This window comes from Xiphophorus maculatus, chromosome 24, assembly GCF_002775205.1.
Source record: "Xiphophorus maculatus strain JP 163 A chromosome 24, X_maculatus-5.0-male, whole genome shotgun sequence".
Taxonomy (NCBI): domain Eukaryota; kingdom Metazoa; phylum Chordata; class Actinopteri; order Cyprinodontiformes; family Poeciliidae; genus Xiphophorus; species Xiphophorus maculatus.
Window position 1 is genome coordinate 14,826,024 of NC_036466.1, and position 17,000 is coordinate 14,843,023.

The window sequence follows — 17,000 nt, forward strand, 5'->3', positions numbered from 1 at the left end:
ATGAACGTTTCATAAAGCAGACATGTGACAGCTCTGCGCATGTTCTCCCTCCTGATGCTAACGCTAACGCTGAAACACCACAGAGACTCACAGGAAACGGCTTCACATTGAATTGGGCTTCACATTGAATTGGGCTTCACATGACCCAAACGGAGCAGACTGGATAAATGGGAAGCAGATCTGGGAGAACCAGTGGAGAAAAAAATCTGAATAAAATTTGACCAAAGGTGGGCGTGCCGTGGTGGCGTAGTGGTTAGCGCGACCGGTATTTGGAGGCCTTGAGTCCTCGGCGCGGCCGTCGCGGGTTCGACTCCCGGACCCGACGACATTTGCCGCATGTCTTCCCTCCTCTCCTTCCCTGTTTCCTGTCAGCCCACTATCATATAAGGGACAATAGAGCCACAAAAGACCCTGGAGGGGTAAAAAATAAAAAAAATTTGACCAAAGGTGTCTGTTTCCATGGAAACCGGCGCCCCGCCTGGGCCTCTGGGCAAGGCACTACAGCCTTCAGGCCTGAGCTGGATTCCACCGGGAGAAAGATCCAGAACATGATGGAAACATAATCTGGAGGGTCAAAGGTCAGCGGAGGAATCCTGGAGCACCGTGCGAAACGCTCCAAATTCATCCTGGAGACCCAAACCAGCAGCTGGGATCAGAACCAGAACATCCACAACCTAAAGCAAGCTGAAACCAGCCCACATCACCAGACCTCCACCACCGTGCTGCAGGAGATGACCTTTGACCCTTCCCAGGGTCACTCTGAGGTCATCGCTGATTTCTGTCTAATGCTGACAAACGTCTGTCAGCGGCAGAGCCACGCTCTGGATCCGCTGCAGCGGGTCGGGTCGGCGGTTCTTCCTGGTGAACCAGCAGTTTCTGGATCTGGTTCCTGTTGGGCAGAATCTGATCCGGTTTGAAGTTGTGTTTCTGGATTAGAGCCTTTAATCTGCCTCTCAGATCCAGCAGGGATTATTCCTGGATTTGTTGCCGCTGCTCTCCAGGACGGGCCTGTGTTGCTGCTCCCGTGTTGCTGCTCCCGTGTTGCTGCGTTGCCATGCGAAGCTCCGCTGACCTCGTTAACGCTCTGTTGACACAACGCCGGGTTTTCATCTGCTGTCAGACGGAGCAGCTGGATCAGAGCAGCAGGCAGGCAGACGCCTCACAGCCAGCTGCTGCTGCTGCTGCTGCTGCTGCAACATGTTGCTGCAGCAGGGGAAGGCCGGGGGAACGGAGGAAGTGGATAAGCCTCTGAGCTGCAGCTGATCTGGTTTGTTGAACTGGTTAATCAGATCAGCAGCGGTTGGATTGGGTTCCTGCTGGTTCCCTGCAGGAGGAGAAGGAAGCGCCTGGCGTGACCTTTGACCCAGAGTCACCACCAGGTCAGGGCGACCTGCGGGGAAGCAGAGCAGCTCTGGTTGGTGGTGAATCCTCTGCTGCTCTTCAGGCTCCTTCAGACGTTAGCGGCTAGCTTTAGCTGATTTGCAGCAGGAAGTTTCTCCACCTGAAGATCGGCAGTTTCCTGCTTCCTGTTTCCTGTTTCCTGCTTCCTGCAGAAGAAACCATTCGACTGGATTTCACTTCACCTGACCTGGACTGACCTGGGAACCATCAGCAGCAGGAGGAACGAGACGAAACGACAAGAAGAGACTAAAAACCACAAAAGACCCAAAACCAAAGAAATCAACTTGACATGTATCCATGGCAACAGAGTACCAGATAGAACGTATCCATGGCAACAGAGTTACAGCCAGAACTTCCTGTCTCAGCAACGTGTTGAGTTGCTGCTTTCAGTAGATCCTTAGAAAACAACCTGGAGGAGCAACATGACAGAGACAGGAATCCATCCGTCAGTCAGTCAGTCAGTCAGTCAGTCAGTCAGTCAGTCAGTCAGTCAGTCAGTCAGTCAGTTTCTGGCCTTACAGTCTAACTACAGTGAGTTGTTGATTTGCCTCTGGGTTTCTGTAGGAGGGGAGAACTGGGAGAACTGGGAGCCTCTCCTCTGGTTCAGCTCTTTTTTCTCCAGCATTTTGTGATTTTCTGGTTCAGAACCAGCAGGTCCAGACCATCTACAGAAAGCGTCATGAAGATGGTTTGCGATCCTGTGTGTGTGTGTGTGTGTGTGTGTGTGTTCTGGTGCAGGAGAGCGTGACGTGTGTAAATCTGCTTGTTTGATGGTCTCCTGGTGTGTGTGTGTGTGTGTGTGTGTTCCTCCCTGACCTGTCAGGCTGCATATGCTCAGCCATCGCTCCAGTGGATAAGAGGATTACAGCTTTCCTCGTTCCCAGCTGCTCCATCTGAAGGAACCGGCTGCAGCTCAGGTTCTGGTTCAGGTCTGGTGGCTGGGTCTAATTCCTGGAACCCTCATAGATTAGTGAACATTGAGGTCAGTGACCAGCTGAGTGGATTACCCTGCAGTGGTAGGAAACAGTAGAAAGGAGCTGAAAGCATCTTTGTTGAGCAGTAATTCCTGAATGCTCCAGGTTTCTGTAAACTCTTTTAGAAAATAGGATTTGTGGAGCAGATTAAAAGTTTGTTTTGGAAATATTAGATGTCCTGATGTGAACTCTGAACTCCACCCAAACCAACATGGCGGCATGAGCAGCTAGCATGCAGCGTTTCCAGAAAGCTAGCTGGTTTTTTAATCATCTAATTATGAATTCAGATCTGTGGCTCTTTGGTTGATCAACGCAGCAAAAACACAAATTATTAATAAACTTCAGATGCTGAAGCAACGTTTTCATTATAGCTTCTTCAGATGGAAATATAGTTTTTTATTTCTTACTGATTCTGTTTCCATGTTTGAACAGAATAAAAACCAGCCGAATTAAACCTGGTTATACAATAACATGGTGCAGAAATATTCATATTAATGTTAATATTAGTAATATGAATATTTCTGCTGCAGTCAATCTGCTCTGGTTTTCACGTCTCACACCGACAGGCATTCCTGTGGAAACGTCCAGAAATAATCTCTGCTGTTTGTTTTGCTTGGGGAGCGCTAGCGCCCCCTGTGGGACGTTCAGGCCGGAGGAGGTGATGGTGAGTTTGAGGCTCAGAGGAAATCCGGCCGCCGCTCTGATGCGTCTCTGGAGGATTTCTTCTTCTGGTCCTTCTGGATCGTCAGACTTTCCCACAGCCGCCTGGAAGCGTCCTGAGCTCAGTGTGTCTGTTTCAGGTTAGCGGACGGACAGAAGGACAGACAGACGGACGGACGGCGGCATGATGCTGTGGCTGCTGTTCTTTCTGCTTCCTCTGGGGGGCAGCAGCAGTGAGGAAGGCGCTCACAAGGCCAAACTCGACAACGGTGAGTTTCCTGCTACCCATTGGTCTATGAGCTACACCGCTATGCTATGCTATGCTATGCTATGCTATGCTATGCTATGCTATGCTATGCTATGCTAGGTTTTAGACCAAGACATTAGCGCTGTAGCTTCTGCGTCTGTAGCAACATGGTGGATGGAGAAGATGGTCAATATTAAATATTTAACCTTCAGCCTGATTCAAATTTTTGATCATCAGCAGCGAAACAATCAGCTCAGGTTATTTTTAGAAATAGAGGTGAACTCTGACCCTGTTAACAGAAACAACAAACAAAAATCAGTTCAACTTGGAATAAAAACCGTAAACATTTTATAGTTTGACGCTTGAGAAACCCTTTAATTTTTCTGTGTAGCACAAGCTAGCTAGCAGTTAGCATCAAAGTTAAAATTAGACATTTTTACACGGTTCTATTGGTCCGGTTCTGTCGGTCCAGTTCTGTGCTGTTGAAGCTGCAGGCCAGTAAAAACTTTAAGGAATTATAACTGAACTTTTTTACAATCAGAGTTTTAAAAAGTGAATCGTTTTATAACAGATTTTATTTATTTTGCTCGTCGTGTTTTCAGGTTTTTCCTCAGGGAGCCGGTCGCTATGGTAACAGCAGCAGGGAAACTCGTTTATTCATCGGCTTCATGTTTCATTCATTTAATATCCAGAGAGCCGCACCGGGCCCAGTTCTGCAGAACCCACTGCTGGAGATTCTGCTGGCCGGCTCTGTAGATCCGGTTCTGTAGATCCGGTCCAGCCTGGACTCGGTGTCGTCGGTCCAAATGATAAACGTTCAGCAGATCTGAGATCTGATTGGCCGATTCATGGCTGTTTTTTTGCGCACTGCGTCTTTAAATCTCTTTCTGCTCCTTTGGTTTCTGACCCGGTTCTACTCAGAACCAGTTACCGTCAAATTCCGGATCTGAACTGTAGCCATTTGATTATCTAGTGAAACTACATCTACGCTCCACATCACAAGGAAAGCCGCCGTTTCTCTGATCATTTCCTGTGTCCTGTTTCCTGACCTCTGAGAGGTCAAATCACATCGACTTATTTCTGGAGACCTTCTGTCTCCACGGATACCATGTTGGACCTTCTGTCTCCACGGGTACCATGTTGGACCTTCTGTCTCCACGGGTACCATGTTGGGAGGATGAGTGTTTGAGCTGTGGTGAGGTCAGAGTTCCCAGAATGCTTTGCTCTGCCTGTTGCTGGTGAAGCCGCTGCAGGCAGGTTGCTGATCTTCTTAAGCTAAACACCAGGCCTTTGTTTGTTCCCTAACGGATTAGCCGCCGCGCCACATGACTGCAGTGCTGTTCACAAAGGGACCTTCAGACTATTTCCTAATGGTCTCCATGGAAACGATGCATTCACTGCCCCTCAGAAACAAAAGCTCTAGGCATTATTAACTTTCACCAAACTTCAGGAAGAATTGTTTTGTGTCAAATGGAATGTTTCTTTTTCTACATTTGCACAAATATTTTTGAAAAGTCGTTTAGCATGAGCTAACAGTCACTTAAAGCAAAAAAGCAACCATTGATATTGCTCTTATATTAACATCAATAAGCAATACTTTGATTCTGATATATCTAAGCTAGCCAGCAGGCTAATGTTAGCATTGTTGTAAATGTTTTCCAACACGTTAGCATTTCCTGTAATTGTTGAAATTGACTTTGGCTTCAATCATAGCAGATTGCTAATGTTAGCGGAGATGCTAGTGTTATACAGCAGGCCAGTTATAGATCACAGCTAAAGTAAGCTAATATATAAGCTAATATACAAGCTTTGACCAACATGAGGCAGTGTTAGCTACTGTTATCGTACATGCTGATGCTAGCATTTCTGCTAATATTAACATGACGTTATGTTAGCGTTTTAGTTAGCGATGGCATGTAAGCTGTTGCTAGCACCGAATATAACTTTAGCAGTTCCATCATGCCTCCAGATTTATTAGCAACACGTTGGCTAATGTGTTAGCATATGGTCAAACATTAGCTAACCTTACTGCACTATGCAATGTTTACTTTTGACAGCCTGTGTGCTAACGTTAGTGTTTAACCTAACGCTATGTGCTTGCTAATAGCTGACGTGTTAGCACAGTAGATAGTTTCAGCTACTTCTGCTAGCAGTAGTAGCTTGTTAACTATCATGTTACCTAATGTGACCATAATGCGTAACAAAATGTTTACTGTTAAGAGCAACATGCTAATGCTAGCGTTTTGGTAACTTGATTATTTTCCAAACTGAATTTCTGATTTGTTGGTTGTAAAGGAAGTTGTGGAAGAACAAAATAAAAGCTGAATCTTTGCTTTAGCTTTAGCCTGTGGCGCTCCGCGGTTTGGATGTTTCATCATCATTTCTCATTATTTGACTTGGATACAAAACCTAAAGGGCTACATTTAAAATGTGTTTGAAGAAGGTTAGAGCAAATGGTTTTTAGTGTTAATTATATGTTTGTATCTTTCAATTATGGCTCAGGTTTAATTTGGAAATGAAAGTGCATTTAAAAAGCTTCCCTGTTTATTTGAAGCGGCTGAATCTGGTCGCAGCGACGGCGTCCGGCTCTGATTGAAATTCATTCCTGGCTCTGGCTGTGGTTGAGGTGGGAACTGATTAAATTAGAAATGGATTTAGTGGAAGCGCAGCGGGGAGCCGTGACGGCTGCTAATTGATTTCTGCTCCTGCGCCGCCGGGCGTTGGCGAGCGTTTGGCTGCGACCGCTGCTGACTGAACGAGCCGCTGTTATCAGCAGCGCGGCAGGATGAACGGATCCGTGGCTGGAAATGTGAAGTTTAAAACAAACTCAGATAAAATAACGGAAGCATCTGCTAATCTCAACTGATCGCAGAAACAAAGTTTGCAGATCTGGCTTGGTGTTTTATTTTGGACAGTTGAAGTTTGGATGAAAGTTTTTATCATCAGATTTAAATATTTTCTGACCTGCCATCATAGATATTCATGTACAGTTTAATCACATTCCCTGCATTTACAGTTTTGGTTCAGATGTCTGCAGAGTTAAAATCTTTATTATTTACAAATGTTTATATTTATGTAGAAATTTTCAAGTGACTTTTGAAACATTTTTATTTGTTTAGTGTCTAATCCTTTGTTAAAACGTGTCATATCCATAAAGCCTGTCTGGTTGCACTATTTCTGTCCCGATGGATCATGAAGGATTCTCTCATCTCAAACGTTTCACATTAAAGCTCTGAAGAACTTTAACGGCTTTTGTTTCCTGTGAGCGGAGGCAGAGAGGCGGCGCTTTCAGCCCATCGATATGAAATCAATAATCTGTGACGAGACTTCAGCTGCTGGTTCATCTGCAGAACGGCTGAAAATACACTGTGTGCTGCTTCAGGGTCAAAGGTCAGGGTTAGGGAGAGAAATGTGACATCCTGACGACTTTATGGACCCAGAGGACGTTCTGCTGAGACAGACCCGATTGATGCCCAGTGGCGTCCCCTAAAGGCAGAAAGAGGACGATGCTCAGTGAGACTTTAACTAGGACAAACTCTAAAACTGAGCAATCTCAAGAAATGGCAGGAAATAGCTTAGCTCTTAGCTTAGCAGCACAGAAAACCCTGTCTCTGGAGAGACACTAAGGCTAACCCACAGAGACGCTAAGGCTAACCCGCAGAGACGCTAAGGCTAACCCGCAGAGACGCTAAGGCTAACGTTTTAGCTCTGACAAAACCTCCCGATGTAGAAATCATGAAATTCTGTAAAATGTTTAGTTTCCTGTAAAAGTTGGAGCTGCTTCCTGAAAAGCTTCAAATTAAAAGCATAAAATAAGGAAGTTGTTGGGCGTGCCGTGGTGGCGTAGCGGTTAGCGCGACCCGTATTTGGAGGCCTTGAGTCCTCGACGCGGCCGTCGCGGGTTCGACTCCCGGACCCGACGACATTTGCCGCATGTCTTCCCCCCTCTCCTTCCCCGTTTCCTGTCAGCCTGCTGTCACATAAGGGGCACTAGAGCCACAAAATACCCCCTGGAGGGGTAAAAAAAAAAATAAGGAAGTTGCTTAAAACCAGAGAAGTTTAAGTTATTTTTCATAAGTCATTTGGTTTTAACCATCACAAACGTAAAGGTAAAGTCGAGCTCATTTTTCCAGAGTAGATCAAATGGGTTTAGTTTGGTTGTTTATGAAAACTGAGCAGAATTAAAACTGTTTTCAGTGTTTTTACAGAGTTTTTACAGTGTCATGCAGAACATTTTCAATGTTTTCCAGCGTTTGTGTGTTTAACGTGGGCCTGTGTTCCTCCAGCAGACCCCGGGGCCCCTGGGACCTCCGCAACCTCCAGGCCTCAGATCTACTACTGCCGCTCCCCCAACATGGAGGACTTCACCTGCTGGTGGCGCCCGGTGGACCAGCAGGCCGTCTACGTCCTGACCTACTCCAAAGAGTGAGTCTGGACTTCCTGTCATTGGGCAGACGGTGGCGCTAGCGGAGCAGCGACCTGCCAGGTTTCTGGGTCATGTGAGCGCGGCGCGTTAGGCCTCCTGCTCTGCTCTGAAGCTTTTAAGGGTCGATATGTGGAACTGGGCCGGTCTCACGTGGGCCCGGCTGCCAGGCGGCCGCCGCTAATCAGCACAGATTGGATTGCACCTCAACCCCAGATGGCGCGGCCGCTCAGACGCTTCGATTGTTGTGGTTCTGCTGCTGCTGCGTCTCCACAGATTAAAATCTGCTGAAAATGAGCAAATCAGCTGATTTCTGCTTTGACCCCATCAGCCTGATTTGGTTCAAACCTGATGGACATGCAGACAAATCCATGCTGCGGTTCTGCTGCTTCCAGCCTCAGGAAGGTTCCGGTTCTGTCTGTTACCAACCCGACGGTTCCCATCAGGGCGGGAACCTGCTGACGTCCGAGTCGCCTGCAGCGCTCTTCCATGACCCGTCTCATGGACAGACTTTAATTAGACCCCGTTAACGAGTCTGAGGCGCTGCGGTCACAGCAACGGAGAAACATCGTCCATCAGCCGGCAATTAATCGGCAACGGCAACGGCCCCATCAACTCCACACCTGGCCCTGAAACCAGTTCAGCTTCTTTTACTGGTTTCTCCATGTCTGACTGGTGCTGAGTGATGCTCCATAGTTACCGTTTTAGTCCATATAAACCATTTTAGTCCATATAAACCATTTTAGTCCATAGTTACCGGTTTAGTCCATAGTTACCGGTTTAGTCCAGTCTTTGGTTGTATTTCTGTCTCCAGGGTTTTAGTTTCTCTCCTGGTTTTTGGTCAGTTTTTTTTTTCTGGTGGATTATGGATTATTTTGGGTTGTTTCGGCCTCTGACCCCTGTTAACTTGAGCAGGTTGTAAATATCAGATTATTGGTTCTGCTCTGGATTAAATAATGAAACTGTACTCAACCTGTGATCTGGTATCTGACAGCTTTATGCTGAGTCGGCTGTAAAACTGCAGAGATTTGATCTTCTGTCACTGATCATGTTGAAGAATCGGCCGCTGGTCTCTGTGGGATTAAACCTAATCTGTTAATCTGCTGCCTGCATCTTTACCTTCAGGGAATCTGACCTCATCCTGCTGGAGGAACAAAACCTCCAACCAGAGATGATGTGGACTGACCCCGTCTTCCTCTGCCTTTCAGTACGGGACCCCAACTGGAGTGTCCAGATTACACGTCCGGCGGTCTCCACAGCTGCTACTTCGACAAGAGCCACACATCCATCTGGAAGTACTACTGCATGACGGTGACGGCCATGACGCCCCACAGGAACTACACGTCCCAGCAGCACTGCCTGGACGTGGCAGAGATCGGTGAGCGCTGGAATAGACCGGATTATAACCAATAAGGACCAGACTGACTGGATTAGACCGGATTATAACCAATAAGGACCAGACTGACTGGATTAGACCGGATTATAACCAATAAGGACCAGACTGACTGGATTAGACCGGATTATAACCAATAAGGACCAGACTGACTGGATTAGACCGGATTATAACCAATAAGGACCAGACTGACTGGATTAGACCGGATTATAACCAATAAGGACCAGACTGACTGGATTAGACCGGATTATAACCAATAAGGGTTACCCTAACCCAAAGCAGAAAGTTATTGGATGTTATTATTATCAATAATAATAATAATAGTAATTATTATTATTATTGTCACTGGATGTGGCAGGAATCAGTTTTAAATCTTCATCCTGAACTTTTCTTGGTCGGTTCTGTTAAATCCATCATCATCATCATCATTCTCTGCAGCTTCACCTCTCTATTAGGAACCAACAACCTGCTGTTGTTGGGATCGGTCTACTTCCTGGACCAGTCATAGGCCGTCTGTGAGGATTATCAGCGCTGCCATGCGGTTGCCATGGTGATCGCTGAGCTTGTCTCAGACGTTTCTTATCAGGCGGCCCCAGAAAGGTCACGTCTCCTCATGTTGGAGCTCATCCAGGAAATGTCAGCCTGAGCTCTGAGTTTACATCTCGGCTCAGATGGAGCTTAAAAACAGATTATCACAGAATAATCCATCATTTAACAACTAGAACAGGGAGAACAGGCAGCAACGGTTTAGTTGTTGGTTAGATGGAGCAGATGAAGAGTCAGTATGTGATGCCAGACAAGCTCCAGGTTAAATCGACAACTTCAGTTGCTGCTGAAGATCAACGGCAATTTCACAAAGTATGGACCGAGTTAAGAACGAAATAAACTGAATCTTGATGCTTGGAGTCAAAAGATGCAGGGAGAGAAAATCCAGGCAACAGGCCGAGGAAAACCAGGGGAACATGAACAGGTTGACCCAGTAAACCTGGTGTGACGAGGATCGGGCCGGTTCCTGTGTCTGAGACGAGTCACTGCCTGAATCTGACGTTAGGCTGCTGATGGAGGCAGAGCCATGTTACCTGCTGCAGGTGGATAACAACATTGTCCTGGTTCTCTTCGTTCCCTTGGTTTTCTTCGTTCCCTTGGTTCTTTTCGTTCCCTTGGTTCTCTTCGTTCCATTGGTTCTCTTGGTTCTCTTCATTCCCTTGGTTCCATTGGTTCTCTTCATTCCCTTGGTCACCCTTCGTTCCCTTGGTTCTCTCCGTTCCCTTGGTACTTGGTTCTCTCCATTCCCTTCATTCCATTGGTTCTCTCCGTTCCCTTGGTTCTCTCCATTCCCTTGGTTCTCTTGGTTCCCTTCGTTCCCTTGGTTCTCTTCGTTCTCTTGGTTCCCTTGGTTCTCTTGGTTCCCTTGGTCACCCTTCGTTCCCTTGGTTCTCTTCGTTCCCTTGGTTCTCTCCTTTCCCTTGGTTCTCTTGGTTGTCTTGGTTCCCTTGATTCCCTTTGTTCCCTTGGTTCTCTTCGTTCTCTTAGTTCCCTTGGTTCTCTCCGTTCCCTTGGTTCTCTTGGTTCCCTTGATTCCCTTCGTTCCCTTGGTTCTCTTGGTTCCCTTGATTCCCTTTGTTCCCTTGGTTCTCTTAGTTCCCTTGGTTCTCTCCGTTCCCTTGGTTCTCTCCGTTCCCTTGGTTCTCTTGGTTCCCTTGATTCCCTTCGTTCCCTTGGTTCTCTCCTTTCCCTTGGTTCTCTTGGTTCCCTTCGTCCCCTTGGCTCTCTCCGTTCTCTTGGTTCTCTTGGTTCCCTTGGTCACCCTTCGTTCCCTTGATTCTCTCCTTTCCCTTGGTTCTCTTGGTTCCCTTGATTCCCTTGGTTCCCTTCGTTCCCTTGGTTCCCTTTGTTCCCTTGGTTCTCTTTGTTCTCTTAGTTCCCTTGGTTCTCTCCGTTCCCTTGGTTTTCTTGGTTCCCTTGATTCCCTTCGTTCCCTTGGTTCTCTCCATTCCCTTCGTTCCATTGGTTCTCTTGGTTCCCTTCGTTCCCTTGGCTCTCTCCGTTCCCTTGGTTCTCTTTGTTCCCTTGGTCACCCTTCGTTCCCTTGGTTCCCTTCGTTCCATTGGTTCTCTCGGTTCCCTTGGTCACCCTTCGTTCCCTTGGTTCTCTCCTTTCCCTTGGTTCTCTTGGTTCCCTTGATTCCCTTGGTTCTCTTGGTTCCCTTGATTCCCTTTGTTCCCCTGGTTCTCTTCGTTCTCTTAGTTCCCTTGGTCACCCTTCGTTCCCTTGGTTCTCTCCGTTCCCTTGGTTCTCTTGGTTCCCTTGATTCCCTTCGTTCCCTTGGTTCTCTTTGTTCTCTTGGTTCCCTTGGTCACCCTTCGTTCCCTTGGCTCTCTCCGTTCCCTTGGTTCTCTTTGTTCCCTTGGTCACCCTTCCTTCCCTTGGTTCCCTTCGTTCCATTGGTTCCCTTGGTTCTCTTCGTTCCCTTGGCTCTCTCCGTTCCCTTGGTTCTCTTTGTTCCCTTGATTCCCTTGATTCCCTTGGTTCCCTTGGTTCTCTTGGTTCCCTTGATTCCCTTTGTTCCCTTGGTCACCCTTCGTTCCCTTGGTTCCCTTCGTTCCATTGGTTCCCTTGGTTCTCTTCGTTCCCTTGGTTCTCTCTGTTCCCTTGGTTCTCTTGGTTCCCTTGATTCCCTTCGTTCCCTTGGTTCTCTCCATTCCCTTCGTTCCATTGGTTCTCTTTGTTCTCTTGGTTCCCTTGGTCACCCTTCGTTCCCTTGGTTCTCTCCTTTCCCTTGGTTCTCTTGGTTCCCTTGGTTCCCTTGGTTCTCTTGGTTCCCTTGATTCCCTTTGTTCCCTTGGTTCTCTCCTTTCCCTTGGTTCTCTTGGTTCTCTCCGTTCCCTTGGTTCTCTTGGTTCCCTTGATTCCCTTTGTTCCCTTGGTTCTCTTCGTTCTCTTAGTTCCCTTGGTTCTCTCCGTTCCCTTGGTTCTCTTGGTTCCCTTGATTCCCTTCGTTCCCTTGGTTCCCTTGGTTCTCTTGGTTCCCTTCGTTCCCTTGGCTCTCTCCGTTCCCTTGGTTCTCTTTGTTCCCTTGGTCACCCTTCGTTCCCTTGGTTCCCTTCGTTCCATTGGTTCCCTTGGTTCTCTTTGTTCCCTTGGTTCTCTCTGTTCCCTTGGTTCCCTTCCTTCCATTGGTTCTCTCCGTTCCCTTGGTTCTCTTTGTTCCCTTCGTTCTCTTCGTTCCCTTGGTTCCCTTGGTTCTCTCCGTTGCCTTGGTTCTCTTGGTTCCCTTGGTTCTCTCCGTTCCCTAGATTCCCTTCATTCCCTTGGTCACTCTTCGTTCCCTTGGATCTCTGCATTCCCTTGGTTCTCTCCGTTCCCTTGGTTCCCTTGGTTCTCTTGGTTCCCTTGATTCTCTTCGTTCCCTTTGTTCCCTTGGTTCCCTTGGTTCTCTTCGTTCCCTTGGTCATCCTTCGTTCCCTTGGCTCTCTCCGTTCCCTTGGTCACCCTTCGTTCCCTTGGTTCTCTCAGTTCCCTTGGTTCCGTCGGCTCATGGTCTACATACCCCAGGTGTTTCGGTCCTCCAGCCTCTCCTCATGCAGTGTCTCTGTCCTCCAGTGGAGACGGAGGCTCCGGTCAACCTGAGCTCCTCCCTGAGGGACGCCGGCGGCGACGAGGCGGGCCACAGCGCGCTGCTGTCCTGGACGTACCCGGCTCCTGAGGACCTGCGCTACGGCTGGATCACTCTGGTGTACGAGCTGCAGTACCGACGCATCGGCGAGGATGACAACTGGAAGGTAGGCGGCCGGGTCGGCAGGTCTCTGTTCCTCTTGAAACCAACAGTACCCTGTGGAGAGGTACTCTGGACGGTTGGGTCCGCTTCATGGTGCTTCTGAAGAGATGATCAGTTTGAGTTCCTCTGGGTTCGCTGAGCTGACCGGTGACGACGGAGTGACCGGCTGGTAACTTGGGTTTACAATGAAAGTCCTGATGGCTGCTGGTTCCGGTGAACCGGCTGACCGGCGCCGATTCTGTCCGCAGGCAAAGCATCCTCTGCGGGAGGCCCATGTGGAGCTGCTCGGCCTGCGACCCGGCGACTACGTGGTTCGGGTCCGCTGCCGCTCCCACAACTCCCGGCTGTGGAGCAAATGGAGCGCCGCGCTGCTCGTGAGCGTCCCCAACAGGCCACCTGCAGGTAGGACTCGGGGTTTCCATGGCGACACCCTGAGACTGAGGAAATGGTTTTTAAATCTGAAGTGAGTTAATGTTGTCTTGTGCAGGTAAAGTCCTGGTTCTGGTTCTGGTGGTGGGAGTGGGAGCCGTGGCTCTGCTGGTCGTCGCCTTCGGGGTGATTCCTCAGAGCAGGAGGTGAGGAAACTCCTGCTGTCCTCTGCGTCACGGTGCTGCCAGAGAGGGCGCCACCTTGCTGTTGAAGAAGACTTCATATTCTGCTTTGTCCCTCCAGAATAAAAGACTACTTCCTGCCGCCCATTCCCAAGCCACGGATCATGGGCATTGACCCTCTGCTTCTGAAGGTGATGCATCCTGGGAAATGTAGTCTTGTTACTCTGCCTTGTCTTCTAGCTTTGACCCTGTCTCTTCCTTGTCTTGTCTTTCTGTCCCCAGAAGGGGAACTTTGATGAAATCAACCGTCACTTCAGTAACTTCCATGGCTACCGGCCTCCCGGTTACTCGGTGGAGTTGTGGGACCAGGTGAGCGCTGACGGGATCTACCTGAGCGCGCCGCGGGACTGCGGCGTCCTGGACAGAGACAGGGGAACGGCGGTCGCCATCCAGAACATGTTTCCCGTCCAGAACTCGTCGTTGTACGTCCGCGGCGCGCCGCCATACTGTGCCGTGCCGCCCGAGGCCTTCGCTGCGCTGCAGGACGCGCCGTCTCCGTGGCAACAGCCCGAGGCGGCATTCGTTTCCGGGTCAGACTACAGCACGATGGAGCGCCTCGGTGTTCCCGACGCCTCTGTCTCCGCTCCAGATCCGGCCCGCGCTCCGGTCCAGGACTTCTACACCTGCGTCCAGCTGATGAGGGACAGCGGCGAGGTCCACTTGGTGCCGTGTCTGCCGGCGCCGTACTGCCAGGACTTCCTGCTGCCCCCGGTTCCGGACGCCGCCAAGCGAGAGGAGGAGGAGAAGAAGAGCAAGAGGCTGGCCGAGTACCAGGCCCGGAAGAACGCAACGAAGGATGACGGCGACGACAGGAGCGACGCCGCCGACCCGCTGCTGCCCGTCAGCCCGGATGACACCAGCTAGAGGATCAGAGACCGGTTCTGATCCGATGTTCTGATCCGCTCTGTTTTTGCTAACCCTGTTAGCGAAAGCTCAGACTGCATTGGAAACTGTTGGCAGCCATGTTTACTGTTGGTGTGAACAACACAATTATTGACCAATTCATGTTTCAACCAACTAGAAGTTTATAACGAGACATTGAACTGGTTCTGGTTCTGGTCACATCCACCAGTCACTCCACCCAGGAGGAGCTGGACTTCCTGAACTCTTCTTCTTTGTTTTAATGGCAGTTGGCTTTAACTATAGGAAGTATTAACGCCACCTACTGGTCAGGAGTGTGGACTACATCGCCGTGAACTCTGGGTACTGTAGTCCATTTGAAATGGGCCAGGATACTTCAGGGTTTCAAGCTACGTCTTTCTCAGGAAACAGGAAGTGGTGGCGCTGGTCGGAGAGGGTTCTGGTTCTCTACGTCCAAAACCTCCTGGGTTTATTTCCCGTTGTTTCGCTCACACTTTGCTCTGATAAAACCTCATTTTATTCCCACTTCACTCTTCAGAAGCACTCACTCCTTAATGATCCATGTGCAGGGACTTGAATCGGTGATTACCCAGAACATGAGAGGAATCTAAGTGGGCCTATAAGTGTCATTATCATTTTTAATACCAGCAGATTCCATAAAACCGCTACAAATCAGCACATGATGCCCAGTTTTCCCAGAATGATGATGATTGAACTGAATTATTAGCAGTTGTAGTCAATCCTGTGTGTCTTTCTGATCCAATTCAGTGTAAAGCTAACTGTCTCTTTAAACACAGCACACGTCTATTTTTCTAACAAACCACTGCAGCTCTGTGTGACTGTTAGCATAGCATGTTTAGCGCTCCATGACCGATCTCAGGTAGACTCCACTCACCCTCAGTCAGCGTGAAGAGACATAGACACAAGGTCTGGCAGGAAAGAGGAGGAACGTGGGGGCGGGGCTTCTTCTGTTTTACTTCCTGGTTCGCTCTGCTGCCCGGTTCCTGCAGTCTGGAAAGTCTGGAACTGGATTTTAGTGTTTCCAGGTCTGGATTTGTTTGGGAAAAGAAAGAATAATTATGGAAAATGTTTCCATTTTCAGTGTTAATTTGCTATTCGTTCCCCTTTGTCCCTTATGTCCTTCCGTATTTTCTTTGTTTTTTGTTGTCCTTCCTGATAAGTCACAACAGAAGGAAGCCATAATTCATGTTGAGCTTTAATATTTGAACAGAGACATAAACCTCCAGAAAGGCTGCTACTGAAGCTAGCCTCCTCAGCTGTTGATGTTGGCTCCACCCACTGCAGACCTGTTCAAGTCCACCTGGCTGCAGCAAACAGGAAGGGCGGGACGGACCGCTGTCAGTCTCAGGCCTTATTTGGCAATGGGACCATTGCACTCCGAAAGTGAAGGGGGCGCCATTTCTTATATTATCCTCGGTCTCCCGTTTTTATTTTCTTCTGAATTCTGTGATATATTTTCACCTTTAGGAAGGATTTTCACTCTCTGCATGTTTCTGAACTTTTCTCTTTTATTTACTTCAGTGCAGCTCACAGTTTTTAACAGATTCTGTAGCTTTCTGTCAACTTCTAAATCTGCTGCTTAGTCGCATCTTTTCGGGCCTGATACTGCCTCTAGTGGCGTGGGGTGGTAACAAAACTAATATAATTACATTACTAAATCAGAATAGCACAAAGGCTTTATTATTTACTATTAATTTCGCCATTACTGGACCCGTAAATACGGAAGAGGATTAGGGCCACCGAAAAAAACCCCAACAAATTCTGACTTTAATCTTTTTTTTCTTTCGGTGGCCCTAATCCTCTTCCGTACATAAAAGATAAATGATCTTCTAACACCAAATTTTTCCATTTTCTTCAGGATGTAGAGTTAATAGTCTCTACATCAGCTGGTTGATGTCTTTTCTGTTTCTCAGTTCAGAGCTGCAGTATTTTTAGCGTTTGCTCCCAGTATTTTTAGAAGATTGTGCCAAATGTTCCTTCATGCACAAAAGCAGAGCCACTAACATTCCTTCAGTTGGTTAAAAACTGTAAGCACAACCTTGTAGATGACCCCGTGACCTTTTGGTGTTTGATGTGAGCCCAGTGAATGACCAGGGACCAGAGACCTTAGGACTCTGTCATGCTGTCTCTGTGTTTTGTCTCTCTGTGGTCGTCTCTCGTTGTGCCTTTTGTCTCCCAGTGGTGTTTCATACCACTTTGTCTCCTCTGTTAGCTTCTGATGAGCAAAGGCCTGCAGGTCGTTACAGGAAGCTGGTTGTTACAGGAAGCTTGTTGTTACAGGAAGCTGGTTGTAACAGGAAGCTGGTTGTTACAGGAAGCTTGTTGTTACAGGAAGCTGGTTGTTACAGGAAGCTTGTTGTTACAGGAAGCTGGTTGTAACAGGAAGCTCGTTGTTACAGGAAGCTCGTTGTAACAGGAAGCTCGTTGTAACAGGAAGCTTGTTGTTACAGGAAGCTGGTTGTTACAGGAAGCTGGTTGTAACAGGAAGCTTGTTGTTACAGGAAGCTGGTTGTTACAGGAAGTGTGTTGCTTCGTGGCGGGGAAAATATTTCGTAGTTTGTCACAGAAACATCTTTGGGTTTGAGGCAATAAAACTCTTGGATTTGTTTTTGATTTTCTTGAATTGTTGAA

At 48.2% G+C, this 17,000-nt stretch overlaps 2 protein-coding genes across 6 annotated transcripts in view; one reads left to right on the forward strand and one right to left on the reverse strand.

The window, feature by feature from the left end:
- The window catches only part of LOC102235854 (growth hormone receptor-like), a 27,780-nt gene extending 11,917 nt beyond the window's left edge, over nt 1-15,863 (forward strand). For 3 of the 5 annotated variants that reach the window (XM_023329546.1, XM_023329545.1, XM_023329548.1), the window contains exons 2-9: nt 3,176-3,304; nt 7,569-7,707; nt 8,914-9,083; nt 12,702-12,880; nt 13,125-13,278; nt 13,364-13,451; nt 13,549-13,618; nt 13,710-15,863. In XM_023329546.1, the coding sequence (XP_023185314.1) occupies nt 3,220-3,304; nt 7,569-7,707; nt 8,914-9,083; nt 12,702-12,880; nt 13,125-13,278; nt 13,364-13,451; nt 13,549-13,618; nt 13,710-14,351 (1,527 nt within the window). In that variant the 5' untranslated portion in view covers nt 3,176-3,219 and the 3' untranslated portion in view covers nt 14,352-15,863. Of the gene's footprint in view, nt 1-434; nt 3,040-3,175; nt 3,305-7,568; nt 7,708-8,913; nt 9,084-12,701; nt 12,881-13,124; nt 13,279-13,363; nt 13,452-13,548; nt 13,619-13,709 lie in introns of those variants that run through there. The other 2 variants (XM_023329547.1, XM_005811535.2) reach the window with 2 other exon arrangements.
- On the reverse strand, nt 12,162-12,695 carry LOC111607612 (N66 matrix protein-like). The gene has a single exon (XM_023329552.1). The coding sequence runs from the start codon at nt 12,551-12,553 to the stop codon at nt 12,179-12,181; it is 375 nt and encodes a 124-aa protein (XP_023185320.1). The 5' UTR covers nt 12,554-12,695; the 3' UTR covers nt 12,162-12,178.
- Nucleotides 15,864-17,000: the final 1,137 nt, after the last annotated feature.